General features: G+C 41.3%; 2 protein-coding genes across 15 annotated transcripts in view; one reads left to right on the forward strand and one right to left on the reverse strand.

Moving 5' to 3' along the window:
* The window catches only part of LOC140843007 (thyroxine-binding globulin), a 30480-nt gene extending 17670 nt beyond the window's left edge, over positions 1-12810 (reverse strand). For 2 of the 14 annotated variants that reach the window (XR_012127345.1, XM_073227493.1), the window contains exons 1-6: positions 12708-12810; positions 10519-11154; positions 9190-9463; positions 8298-8445; positions 3918-3957; positions 353-468 (exon numbers count right to left, since the gene is read on the reverse strand). Coding sequence is in view for 6 of the 14 variants with exons in the window: in XM_073227493.1 (XP_073083594.1) it covers positions 368-468; positions 3918-3957; positions 8298-8445; positions 9190-9463; positions 10519-11154; positions 12708-12759 (1251 nt within the window). In the remaining 8 variants the exon portion in view is untranslated. Of the gene's footprint in view, positions 1-351; positions 469-2632; positions 2781-3789; positions 4717-7474; positions 7758-8297; positions 8446-9189; positions 9464-10518; positions 11155-11278; positions 11306-12707 lie in introns of those variants that run through there. The other 12 variants (XR_001855835.3, XR_012127347.1, XM_073227494.1 and 9 more) reach the window with 12 other exon arrangements.
* Positions 12811-20648: 7838 nt separating this feature from the next.
* LOC140847492 (uncharacterized) lies at positions 20649-23004 on the forward strand. The gene is made up of 3 exons (XM_073227976.1): positions 20649-21676; positions 22399-22452; positions 22867-23004. The coding sequence occupies exons 1-2, from the start codon at positions 20834-20836 to the stop codon at positions 22405-22407; spliced, it is 852 nt and encodes a 283-aa protein (XP_073084077.1). The 5' UTR covers positions 20649-20833; the 3' UTR covers positions 22408-22452; positions 22867-23004.
* Positions 23005-23095: the final 91 nt, after the last annotated feature.

The following is a 23095-nucleotide window of genomic DNA, read 5'->3' on the forward strand; positions in this document are numbered from 1 at the left end:
TAGTTTCAAAGTTCCTAGCACACTCCTCAAAAATTTTGGTGGTGAGCCAGCACTTTATTTTCCATCCTCATAACCTATAACCACTCCCTGCAACCTACTATTTAAACACAATGTTTGTATCAAATTTAATTATTCAAAAAAATCATTATGTATTGAGCATTTACTATGTATGTGAGGCCTGGTGGTACAAACTAAATAAGACATTCTCATCCATTACAGAAACTTGTATTCAAACAGGCAGAGAGACATCTATTCGAATCCAAAATCATTACTATACAATTATATAGGCATTACATGAAAAATATTTAAAATACAATTACGTAAAAAACAGTACCCTTAAAATAAACTGTACCTTGTTTGGATAGTTTCATGGGCTGCCAGGGAAGTAAAATCCCTTAGGTTGAGGATCACATAGGGTTGCAGCTGGTCCTGCTAACGGGGGACTATCCAGGTGTGGAATTTTACCTGCTGGTTGGGGAGCATACATGGTGAAAGCAGAAGAACTTACAACTAACAATTTGGGGCACTGTGAGTCTCAAAAACATTAAGGCCACCCATGGAATTTCAGGCCTGAAAATACAGAGCTAAAGAAGCTAGACCTAAAAGAAACTGTCTATGGTCTATTGAGTATATTTATATTTAATTTAAGAACAGTTTAAACTAATCTATCACTGTGGAAATGGAAACAACCGTTTGAGGTGAAGATTGATTACAAAAGGACATGAGGAAACTTCCTGGATAGATGCAAATGTTTTATATCTCCACTTGAAGTTGGATTTCAAGGGTGTGTACCTTTGTGAAAACTCAGTAAAATGTACACTATCAATATAATTATTCCACTGCAAGCGAATTATAAATAAATGTGAGTGTGTATTCACATTCATGAAGTGGTGGATAAAGAATGGGATGAGAGGAACTGGACACATCAGGTATTAATAAATTTTTAAGTTTTGCCGTGGAAGTAAGAATGTGGCGTCAGTTAAAAGGGACATGAAATCAAGTAATATTCTTTTTTATGATGGAAGAAATAAAGGAAATTTGTATCCACTGAAGAGCAAAAAAAGATGATTTTATGAGAGTCAGAAGAAAGAAAAGCTAGAGCTTAATCAAAAGTAATAAATAGAATATATGATCTGGTGCAAAAAAAAGATTGATTTTAGAGAAGATTAAGGAAATATTATCTTTGTAATAAGCAATAAGTTAGAGTATATGGGTGTAGATGCTGCTAATTGGATGGAAGTAGTGATAAGAGTACATGAAAATTCCCCTGTAATTGTTTTGATTTCTCCGCAAAATAGGAAACAAAGTTATCAACTGAGAGTGAGGCTGAGGGAGATGGTAAAATGACGTTGGAGTTTTGAGGAGAGAGAATGAGTCACCTGGGTGGATGGAAGATTGAATGGATTCGAAACAAGTAATAAGACACTTGGCAGATTTAAAAGTATACTTCAAGTGTGCAGTCATTAATTTATTATTGCTAGCTTTATTTTCCCCATCTTTTCACGTGCAGGCATGGTAGAAGTTTGGACTTTATTAAAGTTGCACTTTCCCTTATAAGTGTACCAAAATGAAAAAAGGGTAAGAAGAGCCAAGGACATAGGCAAGAACATCATTGTCATGAATGACCATGGAATTTAATCTGGATAAAAATACCTAAATATATTAACTATTATTATCATAGATGCCCTAATAAAATGGCTTCAGAAGGAAGGATCTATAGCTTTAAAAAATGTATAGCTGTAAAAGTGTCACATGTTCCTTAATTTTTAAAAATGAAATGTATGAAATAAAAATTAAAAACGCAACATCCACATTTCTAAACCCCATTACTCAGGGTCAACTCATGTTAAATGCTTTGCATGTATGCCTGAATATGAAAAATGTAGTTGATTTTCAAATCCTCTCCCTACACATACAGCATTTTTGAGGAGTAAATGGGTTGCAGTCCTCGAAAGAGAAATATCCATGGCTGAATAAATCTAGGCTCCCTCAGAATTAGTAAATTCTGGGAACATAAATTAGGGTAAGCAACAGGAAAAGATGTCCCTCTAATAGTTAAAGTCGCTTATAATAAAAGCAGAGATTTTTCTCAGGTCATCCTGCTCTAGCACCAGAGAGGCATTTGAACCCTGTCTGAAGCAAAACTTGATGTTGCCAGATGCAAAAGGGGTAAAGTGCTTAATGGTGAGAGTTTAAAGGTCCTCAGTGTTTTCAAAGTAAACACTAGTTTTATTTAACTGCCAAATGCTTTACTTTTACTGACAAAATGCTTTAGAACTCCCAGGCAGGCTAGTGAGTTATGAGCCATAGGGACTATTCAGGTAAGAAATTTAACTATATGTGTGTTGGTGATTACAGAAAACAATAGGGAAATGAGTATAGATAGAGAAGGTATTCACCAACATAGCTTAGAAAACAAGTTATTGAGCAGAGGTGATATAACAGAATGCTTCAGCTCAAGCTCTCAGTAACAAGATCAGAGGAAGAACATGCCTCCACATCACACATAGACCTAATTTTAATCAATACAAAGCAAAACTTGTTATCTCTGCTCAGTTACATAGAAATGTTAGATTCAAAAGACTCCAGGTCAAAAGCCAAAAATCACTGAAAATTAATTTGAAATATTCACCTTTGCCTAGGAGTAGCTCCTGGTCCTTTCTGATGTGAATTGAGCTAACCTTTTTTAAGGTCTCTCAGTTTTGCAGCTCTGCTTATTATTCCAATCTGCATAATAAAACTCCATGTGTGGGAAGAGCCCATACAACAGGGTATTCCTCCTTATAACACAGTAGTGAGGGACAAAAGGGTAGGAATATTTAGGAAAATGTAATCAGTTACATAATAGTAAAAGATAACATTTACTGGGCACTTACAATACAATAACTGCAGGATTGAGGTGCCATTTTTATCATCTCCTTTCCACAAATAGTGAGGCCCAGAGAGTTGAGTAAGTGGTGGGATCAGAATTTAAACCCATGCTCTGGTGCTAGTACCCATGTATATCATTGGTTTATTATATATGGTCTTTCTGCCTAAATTCTTTAAAAGTTAGGAAAAATAGAAAACAACTCAGTCCAACTTAAGCAAAAGTGAATTTGTTATAGTAATATTAAGGGCTCAAGGGGCCAATAAGAAACTGAGAAGTTGGGTTAGGAATAACCAAAAGTGGTGGTGTGGCATGATTGGTCTGATTAGGGTACAACAGGATTTTTGCCTAGACCTCAGACATTTAATAGTCTTTTTGTCCCTATAATTAAGATGCAAAATCTGGACACACGGCTTTAGATTATCCTAACTTCAGTCAGAATGTGCCTACCTCTTGGTTAGAGCAGAGCATTGCCTTTATTTAAGTAGACTTAACATGAAAGGCAAGGGCAGTTTTTAAAAAGAAATCAGGAAGGGGAAAGTTGTTGGTGGATTGCTACAAAACAGTATGTATCTATTAGAATCCATGCCTATGGCTGCCCAAAGCTTTCTTCTCACACACTTCAAAAATTGACCCTGCCTAAAAAGATACAATCGTTTCATATACAACACAAATCAAATTCTGTCACTTGCCAAGATCATCTCAGTCACTTCACTGAACTCCAATTCCAAGATCTCTGGGGAATGCTGATACCTCTTCTAGATTCATTGTGATTATAGTTCAATATTCTTCAACCTATAGACTAAATTTAGCCACCATAATAACAGTTTATGTACAGTTTTGGAACAAAGACAATACATATCAATTAAAATATATAGGTATAAACCTATGACCTGGAGAAAGAACCCATTTGTACAAACCAAAGCCTTCAGTTCTGCAGCTGGTCTTGAGATCGTGTATAGACTTTATGACTTCCTTCTTCCACTCTCCACTCTTCTTTTCATGAGCACATTAGCAGTCGGGCTTCACTGTTCAGTGGTATACTCACACTTTAATTCTTGGCTGATCTGAGCCCTTGGATACCGTGCCTGAGAAGAGTTGCACTGATTTGTGTTCGGGTGCCAATCTCTCAATCTATACAACAACTTCAGATTGTTTCCCTAACATTAGAGCCATTTCATGTTATTCAGGAATTAAAGGACTTTCCAACGTTCCCATAGTCAGTAAGGGGTAGAACCAAGGTTTAAACTCAGGTTTCTCTGACTTCAAAACTCACACTTGTGATATTAGTCAAGTTTCTTGAAAAAATAAGAAAGTGGATAAGAGGCAGGGAATAGGAGGAGCAACATCAGGGGAGTTATTCTTGTCCTGGGCCCACAATCAGCAAAAGCAGGACTACTGGATGGGCAGAAGGGAGATGGAAAGTAAATAAGATAGTTGTCTCACAGGATGGGGGAAGAGGGCTGCAGATGGAGACAAGCCCTTGCAAAATCATACTTGGCAAAGTTAATAATTTGCAATGAAATAAATAAGTGATAGGGGGAGCAAAAATCAACTTAGACCTTGTGGAGGCATTTTATCTCCACTTCTGGGAAGTGTGGTGTATCAGACAGAAAGAGTAACCCTTACTTCTCCAGCCTGCAGTTACCATTATATCTGAATTGCTGTACTTGCCTTCTTTCCTGCTTTATTGTTCTCCATAGTACTTTTCACCATGTAAGGCATAGTTTATTTTACTTATTTAGTTTCCTGTCTGTCTCTCCACACTTGGAATGTAAGCTCCATGAAGATTCTTGTTTCGTTTTGTTGGAACAGATCCGGACATACGGCAGGCCTACCATGAATGTCTGTTGAATGAATGAGTGAATGAATGCATCATTAAGAGGATTTGTGATCCCCCACCTTCTGATAGAAATGTTGGGGTTCTGATACCAAGTTTCAGCTTCCCAACTGGCTTCTTGGAAGCTCATGGCTCCTCTTCCAAAACTGATAAAGCATTCTGACTGCTTTTGTTTATTGCTTTCTATTTACTTTGTGGGTGGCTGTATTGGGCATGCAAGTGCACCATAGAGATTGCTTTTCCAGGAAAGACTTCTTGTTCCAGATTCTAGGGGTCCTGTCTGTAGAAAGTCTTCAGCTTTTAGCCCCTTTAAGGACAGTCTCGGTTTCAGAGAAACATCTGGCCCATACCCAGTGACCGACTGAGTTGTGTGTGTGTGTGTGTGTGTGTGTGTGTGTGTGTGTGTGTGTGTGTGTGTGTGAAGGCTTAGACATTTCAAGGTATTAATCCCAGGGACACTCCCTAATAAACATCCTATATAATAAACTCTGTTTCAGAGGCTGCTTTCTAGAGAATATAACCTGCAACATCCTCACAAGTGCTACCAATTTCTCTATTACTTGGAGTAAGGTTAGTAGTATGGACTGAATGCTGAGATTGCTAACCCTCAGTGTGACTCCATTTGGAGTAAGGAAATAATTAAGGTTAAATTAGGTCATCAGAGTGGGACCCTGACCTGATAAGACTAGTATCTTTATAAGAGGAGATACCCGAGAGCTCACTCTCTCTCTCCACGTGCATACACATTGGACGCAAGGCCATGTGAGGATGTAGCACAAAAGCTTCAACGAGAAAGAAAGATCTCACCAGAAACGGAACTTTTCAGCACTTTGATCATAGATTTCTAGCCTCCAGAACTGTGAGAAAATAAATGTCTTTTGTTTAAGCCAACCAGTTTGTGGTATTTTGTTATGGCAGCCTGATCAGACTAACACAGCCAGGCTGCTTAGTAAGTAGACTCAGCAATAAATCCATTTTTTAAAGAAGATATAAATTTATTTCTGCTCACCTGATTATTTGGGATAAGCATTTTAGGTCAGTGGGTAGCTCTCTTCATGTGGGTATTTAGATATCAAGGTCTTTTCCATCCAATTTTTCTGCCAAGGCAGTGTTTTTAATCTGCAGTCCACAGAACTTTCAAGAAAGTCTAAGGATTTTTCAGAGGATCTATAAATTTGTTTATGAAAACTTTCATCTTGAATTTTACCGACTTCCGACTAAAATTTAACATTTTATTCATTTATGAATGTGGTACACAAACCACAGTAGTGGTAGCTGTACTTGTGAGAACAGTAGGGAAGCCATGTGGCTATAATTCTATCACAGTGGAGACGGGTAAATAGAGTTGGTAAATTCCCTCTGATCCATAACACTGTTCTTTCGTACTCTGACATCAGCCCACTGTCTGATGCTCACCAACAGGAATAACGACTAGTATTTAACAAGGAGCATGGAATGTTTACAAAATGCTGATGATCTGGATATTATAAGGGTTCCCATTTTACAGATGAGGTATAGAGTTAAAACACCTTGTCAAAAATAGTAAAACAGTCCAAGTAGCAAAGCCAGAATTTTAATGTAACTTCAGTGAAACCAAACTCCATGTTAGCAATGAATTTTTGGTACCACAAGTCACTTTCCCTCTCTGGGCTTTCAATTATTTATCTATGAAACCAAAATGCAAACTATACCAAGGGAAGCAAGCCTCCATGCAAATAGGTCTAATAAGAAAATAGTAGAATATCTGTGGACTACATACCTTTCTAAACATACATATTTATTTCAATCTGGAAGCACAATACCGCAAAAGTACTTGTGCACATATTATTTCCTTGTCACTGAAGAATTTCACCTTAGGGCTAAAATTTCAGATAATACACCAGTAACACTCACTGTGCTGTATATGCGTACTGAATTCTAATACTGGGGCTTTGAACACATATTGCCAGAGATGAAATCTAGTTTGGTGGGTGGGGTGGGGTGGCATGCAAAAGCAAGAGAAAGTTGTTGAAGGATCTGGGGAAAGCGAGTCATCAAACTTCAGTGGGAGTAGAGACAAAAAGACAGATTTGTACTGCAACAAGTGGGAAAGGGGTGCAACACTTAGAAAGGAGTCTGATTAGGATATAGAAAAGGAAGGGCTGTGAGATGTGATACAAATGAATATTCATTCTCCACTTCCGGCTTATAAATTAGCAATAAGGAAACTTTTTTTTTTTTGGAGGAAGGGAGGGTGGGCATATATAGGGAAGTTGATTTCTGCCTCTCTTGCTCTTTTGTCTCATGCTTGTTAGGTCACAAAGCCACATCTCTAGCAGTAGCTCAGTCCGCGACTCAGCACCATAATCAAAGCACCTTTTTACAACTCACCAATGGCAGTTCTGGCAAGGAGACAAAAGAACTGTTCTGATAGGATGGAAGGAGGGCTGTTGATAAGTTCACATATAAACCACCATATCTTTGTTGTTTTACATTTCATTGATCTTGTTATTGGAATACTGGGATATGAGGGCATGACCTGCATTTCAACTACTCCCCAGAGGGCAGAGAAGGAATATTTACTGGCCCAAATTCTTTGGAGCTAACTAATGTGAGAATTATTCTGACAAAGTAAAAGAATATGGGGCCTTCCTGTGCTTTGACTAATGAGTCACTGACTGACTATCTGAATATTTGGTCACAGGAGTGATTCTTTCACACCCTATGCAGTTCAGCTAGGGTCCAATCTCTACCCCTGCACAAAGGAAAACACATCCAAGCCCACATCGATCACATTAGGCTATACTATTTATTTATTTCCCTTTTCAATAAACACATGCAATTAGCCAATAGCCTCTTTTCCAACTACACTTCCGTTGGGTCCACAACTTTCCCTAGGAAGAGAATGCTCCTGGTGTTTTTCTCCAAAATCAACAACAGGAAGGATCTGTCAAATTGAATGATAGGATGAAGGGGAGTTATCTCAGGCTGATCCAGGAATCTAACTTCAGGGACAGCTACAGCTTCGGTTCCCTTTTCACCAATGTGCAGGAGAGCCTTGTGAGCGGCCTGTGGGGGCAGATAACAAACACTAATGACTCCCTGAAGAAACAGGGAAAGTCTTTGGACCTGTTTGGAAGCAGGAAAGGAAAAGGAAGGATGGGGCTACCTCTTTAACTGTATTGTGCTGATGCTGCTTGAATGTGAAGGCTACTTGGCTAAGGATAGTTAATGAATCTCCGGTGATCCGAGAGCTAGCTCTCAGGAAACCACCTCTTTCTCTGTGGCTTTCTGCCTCTAGAAGTTCCTTCTTAAGCTTTCCCCCACCCCGTCACTTCTTCCAGAAGCGTATCTCACCAGCGTCAATTCTGATCATTAAGTTCTTCTATCAGGATAATTTTAGGACATGAAACTCAGAGATGGAAGTAACAGTTACAGTGACTTGTTTGGGGATAATGAGAATGACCCTGGAGTCAATCTGGCCTAGGATGAGTCAGTCAGCCTTTCTAGGCATCAGAATCCTCACTGATAAAATAAGATAGTTAAATTAACTGACTATCAATGGCTCTTCCAGCTCATACGTTTAAGGAATCTAATTAACCAACTTACCTTGGAAAGTTTAAGACCTTTGTCCCCTGTGAGTGCAGGAAAATCAGCATCATCAGCAAAAGCGTCCTGGATGCCCATCTTCAGAAGGATGGCTCCAAGGTCATATGTGGCCGAAATGGAAAACTTTGGAACAAACAAGTCAATCCATCTGTGGGGAAATGAGGAGAGAACATATGTCTATCAGCACATCAAGCTCATGTTTCCCTCCTTCTCTCTGCCACTATATTATATTGGATTCTGCTCTCCCCCTGTACTCACAACCATTGCTATGCAGGTCATAGCACCAAAACCCTCAGAAGTTATCCGGGCAGGAAAGAGCTCTGGTTCAGTCAACGCTGAACTGCAACAGTGGAAGGAGAGACATGTGACTCACTTATAATAAAAAAGAAACATCTCAGGGGTGAGACATGTGACTCACTTATAATAAAAAAGAAACATCTCTGACGTTGGGGAGCCAGTGGCGTGAATGTCAATGGGTAGCCCTTAAGGAATTTCATAGATTTCCATATAACACTCCCAGACCTGTGTGACTGCCCATTCCTCTCTTAATATCAAAATCCTACCCATCCCCCAAGTTCTAGTTGACTTTTGGGAAGGCATCAATTTACTAGTTGGCCAACTTTGAAGAGTTCATTTTATTTTTCCAGACTTGACTTCTTATTTGAAAATTGCCTATGATACTATCTCATTTGCAGATTTGTTGTGTGCTTAACAAAATGATGTATACTGCCCAGCAAAGGGACTGGCACTGAGTATGCTCTTGCTATACCTTAGTGGTCATCACGCAGATGCTAAGTGGTTCAGGGTGACTCTGCTTCTGTGTTTCTGGGAACTCAGTCTCACCTACACCATTCTGCCCACCCTCCCCTTGTCATATCATCTAAATATTTACCCCTTATTCAGTAAGCGGTTCCACTTCTTCAGTGTTTTAGATGACATGGCCCCTTCCACCCACTCCATCTGGCCCTCCTTGGGAAGGACAAAGAGTGCCAGAGCATTCTTGCTGTAATCCATTTGTAGCACTGTGCAGTTCAGCTCTGCATCCACCAGGTGATAGTACTGTTCCATCTGGTGCATCATGGGCACTTGAACCATTGTGGTCTTGTCCACTAAGAAGCTGGAACCCTCTTCTGTCTTGGATGGATCAAAAGGACTTGCCCACTGGGCTTAAAATAGAGAGAGAAGGAGTTGTTTGTTTTAGCCAGAATTAGTGCTAATGTAAGGTTTTCCATCAGTCATCTCGTCTAGTAATTAAGACCACCACAAATGTAGGGACCTACTGTCAACCAGTTAGACAAGTGAGTAACTAAGGATCAGGGAGATAAAGTGACCTTACACGGTCTCCCTGCTAGCCAGTAGCAGAAGCCAAGAGTCACACCCAGGGCTGTTGGACACCATGTTTAACAAATGTTCCGTCTGTGTTCAAAACCACTATAGTTACACTAGACCCATCAGAGTCACAATTTCCTCTTCTGCAAAAAGGTATAAGCACATCCAAAACACAGGGTGAAATGAGACCACAGATCTGTTCTGCCATTTTATCCATCTACAAGTGTATGGTCTGTGGCCAAGAATTGTTCACTCCTCCACCAAACATGGCTGACATGTGCTGTAGAACCAGGAGAAATCATTTGGGCACAGCACCTTCAGAAAAGAGTCACATGTTTCTTGTTGTTACAAGCACCAGCTATAGAATCAGACAAACTTGGGTGGGAATACCAGCTCTGAAACTCATTAACCTTGTGAACCTGGGCACTTGTGAGGATTACAATGTGTGTAAACCATACAGGTAGCATGATGCTTGGTACATAGTGGGTGCATGGTACATGATAGAAACATTTATGTAAAATGCCCAAGAATGTACAGCCAGTGAGAGTCACGGTAGGGCTTAAGCCCAAATCTGTTTCTCTGCCAACTGCAAGCTTGTCCTACCTCACCAAATCTTTTTAAAACCATGATTTTCTAGCTGATGTGAGCAGGATATTTATACCACTGTCACTCACATCTCTGAAAGTGCCCTCTCCCTAGAAATGTCCTCGGCTCGTTTGCAGAGTTGAGTCCTTCCTGGGAGATCCAAAACTACACAGAGCTATGTCCAGTAGAGCAGGTCACTGGTATGAGGGATACCTAGTAATGCCAGTGAGAAGAGACCATGAGCTCCACCCAGTGCTGCACCAAATACAGGAACACTGAACTCGAAAAGCGTATCTCAGAGCTGTACCTTTAAAGTGGATATAGTTAACCAGGACCATGATGGTATCCGATTTGAGATCTTGGATGATGCCCACAACTTTCCCCTTGGTTTGCTTCTCCACATGACTGTTGATCTCCTGCTGGGCTATAGAAACATTGGAGAAGTCGGTAGAAAAGACTTCAGTCTCATAGAGGCTATTGACATCATTCAAGAACTTTGCCAGTGGTTTCAGCTGCTTCCCAATGAAGAGAGCATTTCCCATCTGTAACTCTAGCTCTTCCTTTGGAAAATTCAGTGAACAGATCAGGTGCTGGAAGCCCTGTTCGATCTCTGTCACTGGAGTGTCTGTGAGGTTGAACCCCAAGCTTTCCAGGATTTGAGTTTGGGTGCTGGAGCGGGCCCCAAGGGAAAGCATGGCCAAAGCTGCAGAAATGCTCACAGGGGATAAGAAGATGTTCCGGTCTGGGGTCTCCACAGTGAACCTCCGGTACAGGTTGAATGCAAAGTCAGCATTGATGGATGACATCGTATAAAGAGTGCCGTTTTGTTGGGGGGAATGGCAGGTAGTTACTTTGCCTTCAGAGCTGTTAGGTGGTGCACAATGCAGCCCAAGCAGCAAGAGAGCCACATAGAGAAACAGTGGCATTTTGGAAGGAAGGTAATCTATAAGACATGAAGTGAGAGAACCATTGGGGCATCTTAGCTGGATGAAAACTCTGAGCCAGAACATGTAATAACCCCCCATCGTGATTAGCAAACAATAGAAAATATTTAAGGGTGTACTCACCGGGGGCCGTGTGGAAGCTGCTCTCCTCTGAAAAACGAATGACACATTTAACAGGAGCAAGGAGTAGGAGAGGTGGCTTTCTGGGGCCACAGAAATACTGGCGTGGACTGTCATTTAGATGTAATACTGGCATATGAAAACTCAGTAAATTAAATTTATGGAAATTGAATTTTATTTGAGCCAGAGGCAGCCTTTTGGAGAGTGAGGAATCCTTAAAGAAAACTAGCACTCTTGCTGAATTTTTTGTTTTAGATTTGAGTTTTGAGTTTTTTTTAATTTGGCATTTTTCTTAAGATAAAATCTGTAAGAGATGAGACTAGAAAGTACCTATACTTTTCTTTGGGTAAGAGATAGAGATAATTTTCATAAGATATGCTTAGTTGGAATGGAAGGGTGGTGGTTTATGGAACAATGTACACGTTCAAGAGCTGAAATTCATGCATTCATGCAAAACATGGAAGCCACAGGAGTATTGCAAAACAACAGGAAGATGAAAGTATAACTTTTTTGCATTTCAGATCTATCAGTATCATCTAAATAGTCATTTCTAAATTGCAGGACATCTTAACACTATTATGCTTACTCTCACTCATGTTATTTTTTTGATTATTAGAGCAGGAGCCAGAAAATATGATGAGGGATTCTCTGAGCCTGGAAGAGTGTGTGGCTGTGGAGAAAGGGAAATTAGCTGTAATGTCCATGACTGATCAGAAGGAAGAAACACAGGGAGTCAGAGCAGGACTCCTTCCTCAGCCCTCCATTTTCTTCCTGAGTGATCTCATGCTGTCCCAAGAACTCAGTTGCCACCAAACAAAACCGCACATTGTAGTCCAGATTTCTTTTCTGCATTCCCAGCCATTTGTCCAGCTTCTTACTGGATAAATCCACCAGAATGTTCTACACGTATGTCAGTTCCAATTTGGAAATGGCAAAGTTTCCAAAAGCAAAGACATCATCTCCCTAGCCCTCAAGCTTTACGCTTCATCTTCGTTCCACATCGCTATCTACTGAGATTCCCAGGTCAGAAACCTGGGAGTAATCCCAGGGGCTTCCTTCATTCTCTTTCACCACATCTAATGAGTCATGGTGCTGCCCTGTGAGTACTACCTTCTAAATACTTTTCAAAACTTCTCCTTTCTGCTGCCACTGCCACAGTTCATGACCTGAGCTACTTCACCAGCTGCTAGCAGGTTGCACTGCTTCCTATTTCTCCCACCTCACCTCACTGCTTCTATCACTCCATCCAATCTCCAATTTTTTACCAGAATCCTCTGGCTGTAAGTCACAGAGTCTGGTAGAAGGTCAGTTATCAGATGACCACACTTAGACCTTGGCCTTTGGAGCCAGGAATTTGGAGCACATGGTTTTATGGAATTCTGGCTTACTGATAAATAAGTTCAAAGTTCCCAAGGAGAAAAAAAGTACTTACAGCATGTGCTGAAGAAGCCACTTGCATCTCTCAGAAAGCAAAATCTCTCCATCTTTATAACATACCCTGTATTGCAAAAGTAGAGCACTCTTAGTTACTCATTAACCCTTGAATTAACCCTGGGATATTTTCAAAGCCAATGTATGAAACCAAGGCCAAAAGGAACAAAATAAAAAATGATAAACATGGAACTTTGAGTGATTGCTTTGGCTGTAGGATCCTGCATCTATAGCACAAGAGAAAGAGGACTGTCAGAGTTGGTGGTATCCAGGGTCATACCAGGACATGTGTCCTTTCAGCAAGCAAGATGAGGCCCATGGGTGAAAATGCCAAGAGGCAGCAGGATGAACACTATTCTATTCACCAGGGACAAACAGTGTTGGGCTAGGCAGCCTCTTGAGGGAAGGTGGCATACTGACAGAGACTGGGTGAGCCTCTCTAATAGGTGCTGTAGAAATCATGTACTCATTGGCTTGGAGGAGATGATGTCAGAGGTAGCTTCTCATTTTGGACTTCTGATGCTGCACACATTTATGCCTGCTCAAGGGAAAAGCAGTCCTGTCCTCGGGTCACTTAAATCCCCTGTGTCATTTCCGAGGCCTCAGGACTCCCAAGCAGGATTCAGGAAGTAACCACAGACATTGGAATCGAAGATTTCACTATCCAGTATTCACTGTGTACCGAACTGTGTGCTGCCAAGAAGCAGTGGGAGCAAAGAGCACCGGACTTAACGAGACGCGCATTCAACCTTGCCCCTGCCAGTTTCTAGCTCTAGTAGTAGTAGTAAGCAGCAACTCCTGGTTATTGGGCATTTACCATGTGCAAGGACTGATATGAAACATGTAATTTCAGATACTGACTGCTTCAGGACTACATTAAGGATGTGTATATGCTGAGTAAGGGTTGGGGGCTGGGGAAACAGAGGCAAGGTTCAGATAAACCTAGACTACAGCCAGGTTAAACAATGCAGACTTCGTACAGCATTAGAATCCCACTGGGGGATTTTGGCAACGCAGTGACTAGACAGAGGGTGATTTTGCTGTGACATTGTTTCTTCTCAACCAAACATAGACAAAGCTTCTATTATGTGAAAAGTACCACACTCAACACTGGGGTTTCAGACGTGAGTGCTCAATATCAGTCCTGGATCCACAGGATCTTTCTAACTACCTGGTACCCACTGCCCAAACTGAACAGGAAAGGACACATCTCACACATGAGACAGTCACTGGTGCGTGTGTCTCACCGTAAGGCAGCAGAAAACTCAGGTCTACTGACGCTGAGGCCAGTCCGGGCTCACTGCAGGTTCCAACACACAGTCTGCTCTCTTGGCTATAGATAGTTGCTGTTGAAGAAACAGGCAGACTCTGTAAAGAGACCTTCCGAACCTGTGCCCTCTGGTGGCATAGTCAGACAATGGCACAGCTTTTTTTCTGCTGCATCTAATTCAGCTGAGCTTTGCCTGTATGTCCAAACTGCAGGGTCTGGCACTGACTTGTGAGAGAAGTGGCCTCCCCCCCGTAGACTCCCCTGTTCTGTGCGCTGGAGTCCTGTGCTCCTGTCAGGTCTTTGCTATGTGGTAACTGTATAATTGGAGCAAGTTACTTAATATCCCTGAACCTCAGTTTCCTCATTTCTGTAGGGCCCACATCGTATGGTTATTGGGAGTGCCAAGTGAAATTTAGAGGTGGTGTCTGAAGCTCCTACATAAGGCATGAAGCCAGGATCCAGCAATTGTTAATTCTCTTCCTTTCATCCAATACCTTGATTCTCTTACCCACCCCTAGTCTCCACAGTCTCTGCACTCTGCCTCCCCCACATTCCCAACTACTATTTAGTTCTGCTTTTCTAGAAATGCATTCTTCCTACGGTGAAATTGATTGGCTGCTAATGTATAAAATCTCCTTTAAAACAATAAATTCAGTCTTGTGTGAAGGTGCTGGGGCCATTACATTGAATACAGAATCCCTAAGAAATGTACCCATATTAATTAATTTAATCAGATCTAAAATTAAGTATCTCCTCTTTGGATGAACATCATCATAATCCATTCCCACGCAAATTCTTTAGAATTTTGCTTTAGAAATTCTACAGTTCAAAGTTCCACAGTTGCAAGAAGTTCTTTTAAGCTATAAACATTTTCCTGCTACTTTTGAATTGATATTTGATCCTTCACCCCAGTTTGGAGTAATTGATGGTATCTTACTCTAGTTACAGGTCTGGAAACATTATGGGTGTGAGGTGGTAGCATTAGGAAAATTAGCTTCTTCTTGTAATTTAAGTTTCCCAAGCAAGGGAATTATTGAGTATTTGAGCAAAAGAGAAACAATCTTACTGGACAAAGAACTTTCTGTCAGCAAGGGGAGGCTCAGCAGACATTTTGGGCTTGAAGTTCTTTTAATTCTCTCAATTTTCTTATTCTGGAGTTCACATGTTTTTTATTTCAGTGACCAAATTGGACAGAAGTGACCTGTCCATGCTAGGAAATCAATTGATTCTGTAATTTGGTAATTCACAGGCTCAGGTGCTGACTACAGGATTTGGCTAACTAGCCCTCTGGCTGCATTAGATAGGAAATTCTATCTGCATATAGACTGGCTTCCGTATTTTATTGGAGCACTTCAGCCAGGAAGTTAGGGATTTGAGCATATGGGTTTTTTTCTTAAGCTTTCCAGCGCCATCAAAAGCTTTCACCTCACTCCACTATATTTGAATTTCTTACAACCTTCAGATATTTCTAAGGCAGCAGTGACATCCTCAAAAGCCAGGCCTTCAAAAGGCTCAGTATTTCAGAGGGCCACTTAATTAGCTGCTTTGTATTTTATTTCATTTCATATTCCCCTTCTATGGTATAAATTGGGGTCACAACCGCCTTTACCCTTACCAAACCAGATAATAAAGTTCAAAGCTCCATAATTTCCTTAAATTTTATTGCATGAAACCTAATTCCTCATAGCAATGTCTATATTAGTCAGAGTTCATGGATCTAAACTACAGTAACTGCAATTGGATAACCATAAGCGAAAAGGCATTTACTGGAGGATATGACTGCATAAAATGCCAAAGAATCTTGCTCATTTTGCATTGAAGGAGATGTGGTGGCACACTTAATGAATCTACCATGGTTAATGGCTTATCTGGATGTCCATTGAAGTGACATGATCATAAAACAGGTGATAAATGGGAAAGAAGCACGTGTGTAGACCTCTGCAAATGGGAACACGATGCAAAGGTATTTGTGTCCTATTTGAATGCTCACCAAAGAGCAACATTAGCAGAGAAAAAGTTTAACAATCAGGCGAATAAGATTATTAATTCTGTGGATGCCAGTTTGCATTTTTCCCCAAACACCCCTATTTTAGCTGAATGGGTTCTTGAAGAAAGTGGCCATGCCAGCTGGGATGGAGGTCATCCATCGGCTCAGAAATACAGACCACCAACCACTTAACATGGCTAATGTGGATACGGCTACATCAGATATCAACACAATATGGCCCCAATTCTCAGGGGGACTAGCAAACTACCTGGATTTCACTTGATTGTGTTGGGTCACTTCTGTCATAGAATGGGCATTGTTGTGTTCTCACAGGAATAGACACTGATTTTGAATATAGGTTCAGCTTTGTATTCCTTGCCTGAAATGCTTCTGCTAAAACTACTATCTAAAGAATTATGAACCACCATATTCATCACCATAGTATTCTACATAGCATCCCTTCTGACCAAAAAACTAATTTCACACCAAAAAAAATATGGCAATGGGCTAATACTCATGAAATTCACTGGACTGACCATGTTTCCCACCACCCTGAAGCAGCTGGCCTAACAGAGAGTGGAATGGCCTTGTGATGACTCAGTTCCAGAGCCAGCTAGATGACAACTTCTGAAAGGGCAGACAATGTCCTCCATGATGTGGTATATGGTCTAAATCAGCATCCAAAATATGGTGCTGCTTCTCCCATAGCCTGGATTCACAGGTTGGGAAATCAAGGAGTGAAAAAGTGTATGGACCCTCTCATTAGTCCCCTACTAATCCACTAGTACAATTCTTGCTTCCCGTCCCTATGAACTAGGCTCTCCTTGTCCAAATATCTTACTTCAAAATGGATGGACGCTCCCATCATGGGATGCAACAATGATTCCACTGAACTTGTAGTTGAGATTGCCACCATCAGTTACTTGTGATACTGAAGCAACAGGGAAAGAAGGGGGTTACAGTCATGGTTGGGATGAAAGATACTGACTAAGAGGGAATTTCACTATTACACAAAATGAGGGTTTGTAGTGTGAGAGTTTTCCAGGGATGTCTCTTAGTACTCCCATGTCCTGTGCCTAAAGTCGATGGAAATTTCAGCAATCCACACAAACAGGACCGCTAATGGCCCATTATGGCTAATGGCTCCAGGAATGAAGAACTGGCTCATTCCACCAGGCAAGGAATCTTGACCAGCTAAGGGGCTTGCTGAGGGCAATGGGAATATGGAATGGGTAGTGGAAGAAGACAGTTGAAGACACCAGTTATACCACCAGACCAATTGTAAAAGCTAGGACTGTAATAATCATGAGACTTTCTTCCCTATTTTGGTAGAAAAATATGTCTGTGTTTGTATTTACCGTTTTTCTTGTACCTTCCTTTTCCTCTCTTCTTTCCTATTTACATCAGATGTGCTAATTGTGGTTAATTTTGATTTCCACGTACAAGTTACAAGATACCAAAGGGGACTGAGAGGAAGAATGAACATCACTCAAGACAGATAAATGGACTTTGTATCTTCTTTCATGAAGAGGGCTAGCATTTTTTCAGTTTTACATGAGATAGTTGCATCATGATAGATGGAAGCATGACTTTGCTCTTTTTCTTCAGGTAGAAGTGTGTATGGGTGCCAAGTTGACAAGGGCTAGACTCTGAAAGCTCTGTAATGTGTCAAGTCTAGCCAAGGCAAATCATGTTTCCCAGAATTCTTTCCTTTGCATTTTTCCAGTTAGGGTTGGCCACCATAAAATGTTACCTAAGATTTGGAAAGCAGAAATGAAACAGTGACCATGATTGACTCTTGGAAGGATGATGAAGAAGGTCCAGAGCCCTGCTGTGGATCACTCACTTTTTTTGTGCATGTGGTACTTCCTCTCCTTGGCAATAGCTGTAGCCAGGCTCACAGCACCAATTGCTGGGGTCATAGTCCTCCAGCTTCTCTATTTCTGGGCCAGGTTTAAGAGGGACTTTGTGACAAGGGTTCCACTTCTCCTGCAGGTCATTCATGGTTTGAAACTAGACAAAGTCTTACATGGGTTCCAATGAGAGAAAGGAAAGATACATGTTTCATCTTGTTTGCATGTTTCAGTTCCCCCTGCATTTCCCTAATTCATATTCTTTCCTCCTTCCTGACCACATGTCCTGTGAGTTGAGATCAGCACCAGATTCCCAAAAAACAGCTGAACCAAGCTTGTTTCACCAGTTGTTACCACAGAAGTACAAGGTGAAATCTGTACTAAAATTCCCTTCTTGCAGAAAGAGAGTCACAGATGCTCTGAGAGGACAAGGCCATTTGAAGGGGCAAAATGAAAACTATCCCAGCCACCGGGGGGGTCTGCTGCCTGTCTTTTGAAATCTGCCTTATATACCCTCCTCCACCTTTCCAGAGAAAAGCCCACCCTCTCTGACTTCTCCTGATTCTTTCAGCTATAGTTGGTAATCAATTATTGCATGGAAAAATACTTTAGTTGTATATCCACCTCACATTCAGCCTTTTCTCCCAGCTATATTTTAAGACTCTGTTTTCCTGGGAATGTGGCATCTTTTCCTCAGACCCAGCAATGTTCTTTTGTTCATGTTTCCATGTTTGTTGAGGTATAACTGATAAACAAAATTGTATGTATATAAGGTGTACATTGTACATTGTGAAATGATCACCATAATCAAGTTAATTAACATATCCATCACTTCACATAGATGCTATCTTATGCTATCTTTGTTTTGTGGTAAGAACACTTAAGATTTGCTCTTTTAACAAATTTCAAGTATACAAGTCAGTATTAATAACCATTACCATTCTGTACAGTAAATTCCCAGAAGTTACTCATCCTAAAACTGAACATTTATATCCTTCGAGCAACATTTCCCCATTCTACCACCCCTCAGCCCCTGGAAAACCACCATTTTACTGTTTATAAGAGTTAGACTTCTTTATATTTCACATGTTAGTGAAAACATACAGCATTTTTTTTCCCTTCCTGGCTTATTTCATTTAGTGTAATAATGCCCTCTGGGTTTGTCCATGTTATCACAATGGCAGGATTTTCTTCTTTTTTATAGCTGAATAGTATTTCATTATATATATATATATATATATATATATATATATATATATATATATATATATATACATACATACCACATTTTCTTTATCCATTCTCCTGTCAACAAACACCTAGGTTGTTTTCATATCCTTACTATTGTCAATAATACTGCAATGAACATGGGAGTCTAAATATCTCTTTGAGATACTGATTTCCCCAAGCTACTTAAAATTAAAGCCAACTCATCATTTTTAACAGTATCAGCCAGAGAATTTGTGATTAAACCTCATGTATCTGGGAAAAAATGGATTCCTCCAAAATCAAATTAAAGCGTTAATTCTATTCTGAAGGCCCAAGAGACTAATCAAAAGCTTTTCTCATACAATTCAAGAATGGGACAAAGATATTATTGATATAATTTATACATGTATAACATATGAAACTGAAAAATTCTTTCATCCCTATTGCCTTATTTGATTCTCAGAACAACCTTATGAGGTAGCTTGGGTACCATTTCCCTAACTTGACAGGTGATAAAACAGAAAACTAAAAATGATATGGAATACACCAGTGTCACATCAGGGAGCAACTGATGAAACCAAATGTAGACCCCAGATTGGGAGTATGACTCATTTTTGTTCTAGATATGAGGGAATTGGTTTAGAACTTTTCTACATTTCATTCTAGATTGAAGCCAATGATTTAAGACATCATGTTCTGTTCTTTTGTGGGACCAGAGCAAAATTAAAAACATTGAAATTTGGTTGGAGTGATGAAAGGGATGTATCAGTAATTGTTTTCTGAAATGTGATATTTATTAAATCATTTGTTATGCTTTGTTTTTTACAAAAAGCATTTTCAGAGTTAAAAAGTATCCTTTTCAGAAGAATGAAATTGTTTTATTTCTCTATAATTTTAAGAATTATTTATGCTTGAGGTCTTGTCTTAGGAGGGCTGAATTCACAGGAAGTCTTAGACTAGTTACTGACAAACAATACCAGGAAGCCTGCTCTTTTCAATGTCTGTCATGGTTACCTTTAAAGAAATACCGTCTTCCTTTATTCATTCTTTGGAGGCTCAACATCAATTTGGCAATGTTCATCTAACTCCTGGTTTTAGCACTGCTTCAAACCTCTATTCTTATTGGATCAATTCCAACTTTGTATGCTTCATTTCAAAGTTTTAATAATGGCAAAAACTCCAAATTCTGTATCTCCCTCTTATGGGAGGTTTTTACCATTGCTGATATTTGATCAATACAAGTTAAAAACAAAACTGGTCTCTACTGGCATAAGCTGTCCCCAGGTGAAAATTGCAGAGCAAATCATAGTTTGCACAATCCAAGACTTCGCCACACAGGTAGCTTCGCTGACAATGGTAAGTTAAGACAGGACTCAGAACTGCAAAGCTCTGAGGGAAGCTGGACATCTTGATCACTCATGGACCATGGGCAAGTCAATCATCGCCTCTCAGCAAATGAGCTTAGAGCTCGTGATGACGGCAGCGGCCCTTTGTTGACATTTCCAAGCTCCACCTCCTGTCGCAGGCCTGCCTTAACCTTTCCCACCTCGTTCCACCCCCTCAGACGCAGGCTCCCTCCCGTCTCCCCTGACCCTCCCCCATCACCCGTCCCTCCACTTCCTGTCTCAGACTCTAGTTCACAGACTGTGGTCCCGTCTGCGGCCATCCTCTCTGCCACGCCCTGCACCTCCCAGCAGGCCCCGCTCCCAACAACGCCCCCTCAGCGGAAGTCACCTCCTCAGCCGCCATCTTGAACAAGATTGTCACATCAGCCTGACAAGTGCTCTGCTTGAGGCACTGACTGGTACATGCCTCCTTCCATGTCTGCCCCAGAGAAGCGAGCCCCGGCCCCAGGTGGGAAAGGCAGAGAAGGCGGTGGGAAAGGCAGCGACCCCACACCCCTCGGGGTCCGGCTGTCACCTTCCAAAGGGATGGAAGAATTTGAGGGGCCCACGGCCCTCGTGGCTCCCCAGGAGCTCTCCCGAGCCCTTGCAAAGGCAGAAGATGAGCAGAACCCAGCAGAGAACCGGCCTGCAGAGCTGGTAGAACAGGAAGAGTGGTGGGAGGTTGAGGTCGACCACGATGAAGGTGACGATGACGAAGATGATGACGAATTCCTGGATGAGTCTGGGGACGAGACAGAGGATGAGTCCGAGTCTGAAGAGGACGACTATAATGAGGATGAAGAGAGAGAAGAGTCGCAAGAGAACAGCCGAGAGGGTGCAGAAGTCCACGAAGGCATCCAAGTCCAAGAGACCCCCGAAGTCATCCCAGACACCCGTGAGTGCCCCATGGTACAGTTTCGGACCCTGTTCCAGAATGTGGTCTGTGCCTTTCTACGCTATATCCATTATAACGGTCATGTCCAGGGCCAGCCCCACTCAAGCCCTGTGGTGGTCAGGCACGGCTCCCAGGAGCCCGAGGACCCTGGAGAGGGACCGGTGCCTTGGGAGAGGGAGGAGCCAGGAGAGGGACCAGCAGCGCCCCAGAAGCAGGAGGAGCCCGGAAAGGGAGCACGTGAATGTAAGTGTGGAAAGGAGGGTGAAGAGATCCAAGAAGCCAGAGGTGAGGAGGAGCACCATGATGAAGGACCAGAGGAAGGACGCAAAAAGGATTTGGACCCAGCAGAGGGGCAGACCCGGGGAACCCAGGTATCTCTGTGTAGCTTTGGGTATCACCCAACCATTCCTGACATAACGCCTGTCATGGTTGTTACATATTTAAATATTTCTACACAAAATAAATAACAACTTTTTGCAAACTGGTTAAAATCTAGTTAGGAAATAGCTTAATGTTGCTAATTCCTGTATTCTAGGTGATCTACACAATGCACCATGTTCTGAATGTACTTCATTCACAGCTACAGGTCCTGTGATCTCCAGCCATAAGACTTGTACAGGGGGGAAATTTTTATTTTATTTTTATTTTTTATTTTTTATTTTTATTTTATTTTGGTATCATTAATCTACAATTACATGAAGAACATTATGTTTACTAGGCTCCCCCCTTCACCAAGTCCCCCCCACATACCCCTTCACAGTCACTGTCCATCTGTGTAGTAAGATGCTGTAAAATCACTGCTTGTCTTCTCTGTGTTGCACCGTACAGGGGGGAAATTTATCAGGCCTGGTAGCCAGGACCACTCTTGGTCAGGGTCACAGTTACCACAACAGGCGGCTAAAGTGACTGGAAGGTACACTAGCTGGGCCTTCATTATTTAGCTACAGAAATATGGTCTCTTGCACCAATTGGGAGAAAAGGCCTGGGAGAATGTGACCCCTTACAAAGACGTAGTCAGTTTAAAATTGGGAGTGGGCACTCATTCAGTGATGGTAACTCTTTGTTCAATTGCAACTTTCTTGTATTTCCCCAGGACAGTTAGAAGAAAAGGAAATGAGTTATGGCAGGATCGTTAATCACAAAACTGGTAATTGGGTCAACTTACATCCTCCCTATCCTTTCCTTGCTTGCTTTCTTTGCTTTTTTTCTGTCTTTCTCCTAACCATTTAACAGACATGGAAACTGAGGGGCTGGGAGGTTAGGAGTGTGATTGATGGGTAGAGCACGGGCTTTTGAGGTGGAAGCACTCATTAGATAAGTCCCTCGAGAAAACTAGGATGGCAAAGGATGCGTTTTTGTGTTTGGCAAGTGGGAGAGGAGTTGGTTCTGGTGAGATGATGGAAGCCATATCTAAAGGTCTGTGTTGCAGGAGGAAAATGTGTTGAGACCTCGTGTTGGTAAAACAGGCATCCACAGGAGTGACTGTTTACTTAGATGTAGAAAGTCACTGTTGCACAGTATTCGTGTACAATTGTTAATTGTCTCTTCTTTCATCCTACAGTTGTTAAAAAAAAAAAAAGGATCGAGGAAGAAGCAACGAATTTGTCCCTTGTGTATTTGAGATTGTTCTGCTTTTTGGCAGCCATGGCCCTGCTGCAGATTTCATCACACAAACAGTGATAATCCACTGAAACCTGACTTTCTGTTATGTTTGTTAGATATATTTGACAACATTTGTCCAAGTTAAAAATAAAGTTTGCTTGAAGTGAATATGCTGCTGCAGTCATTTT

The sequence above is a fragment of the Manis javanica genome, chromosome X (assembly GCF_040802235.1).
Source record: "Manis javanica isolate MJ-LG chromosome X, MJ_LKY, whole genome shotgun sequence".
Lineage (NCBI taxonomy): Eukaryota > Metazoa > Chordata > Mammalia > Pholidota > Manidae > Manis > Manis javanica.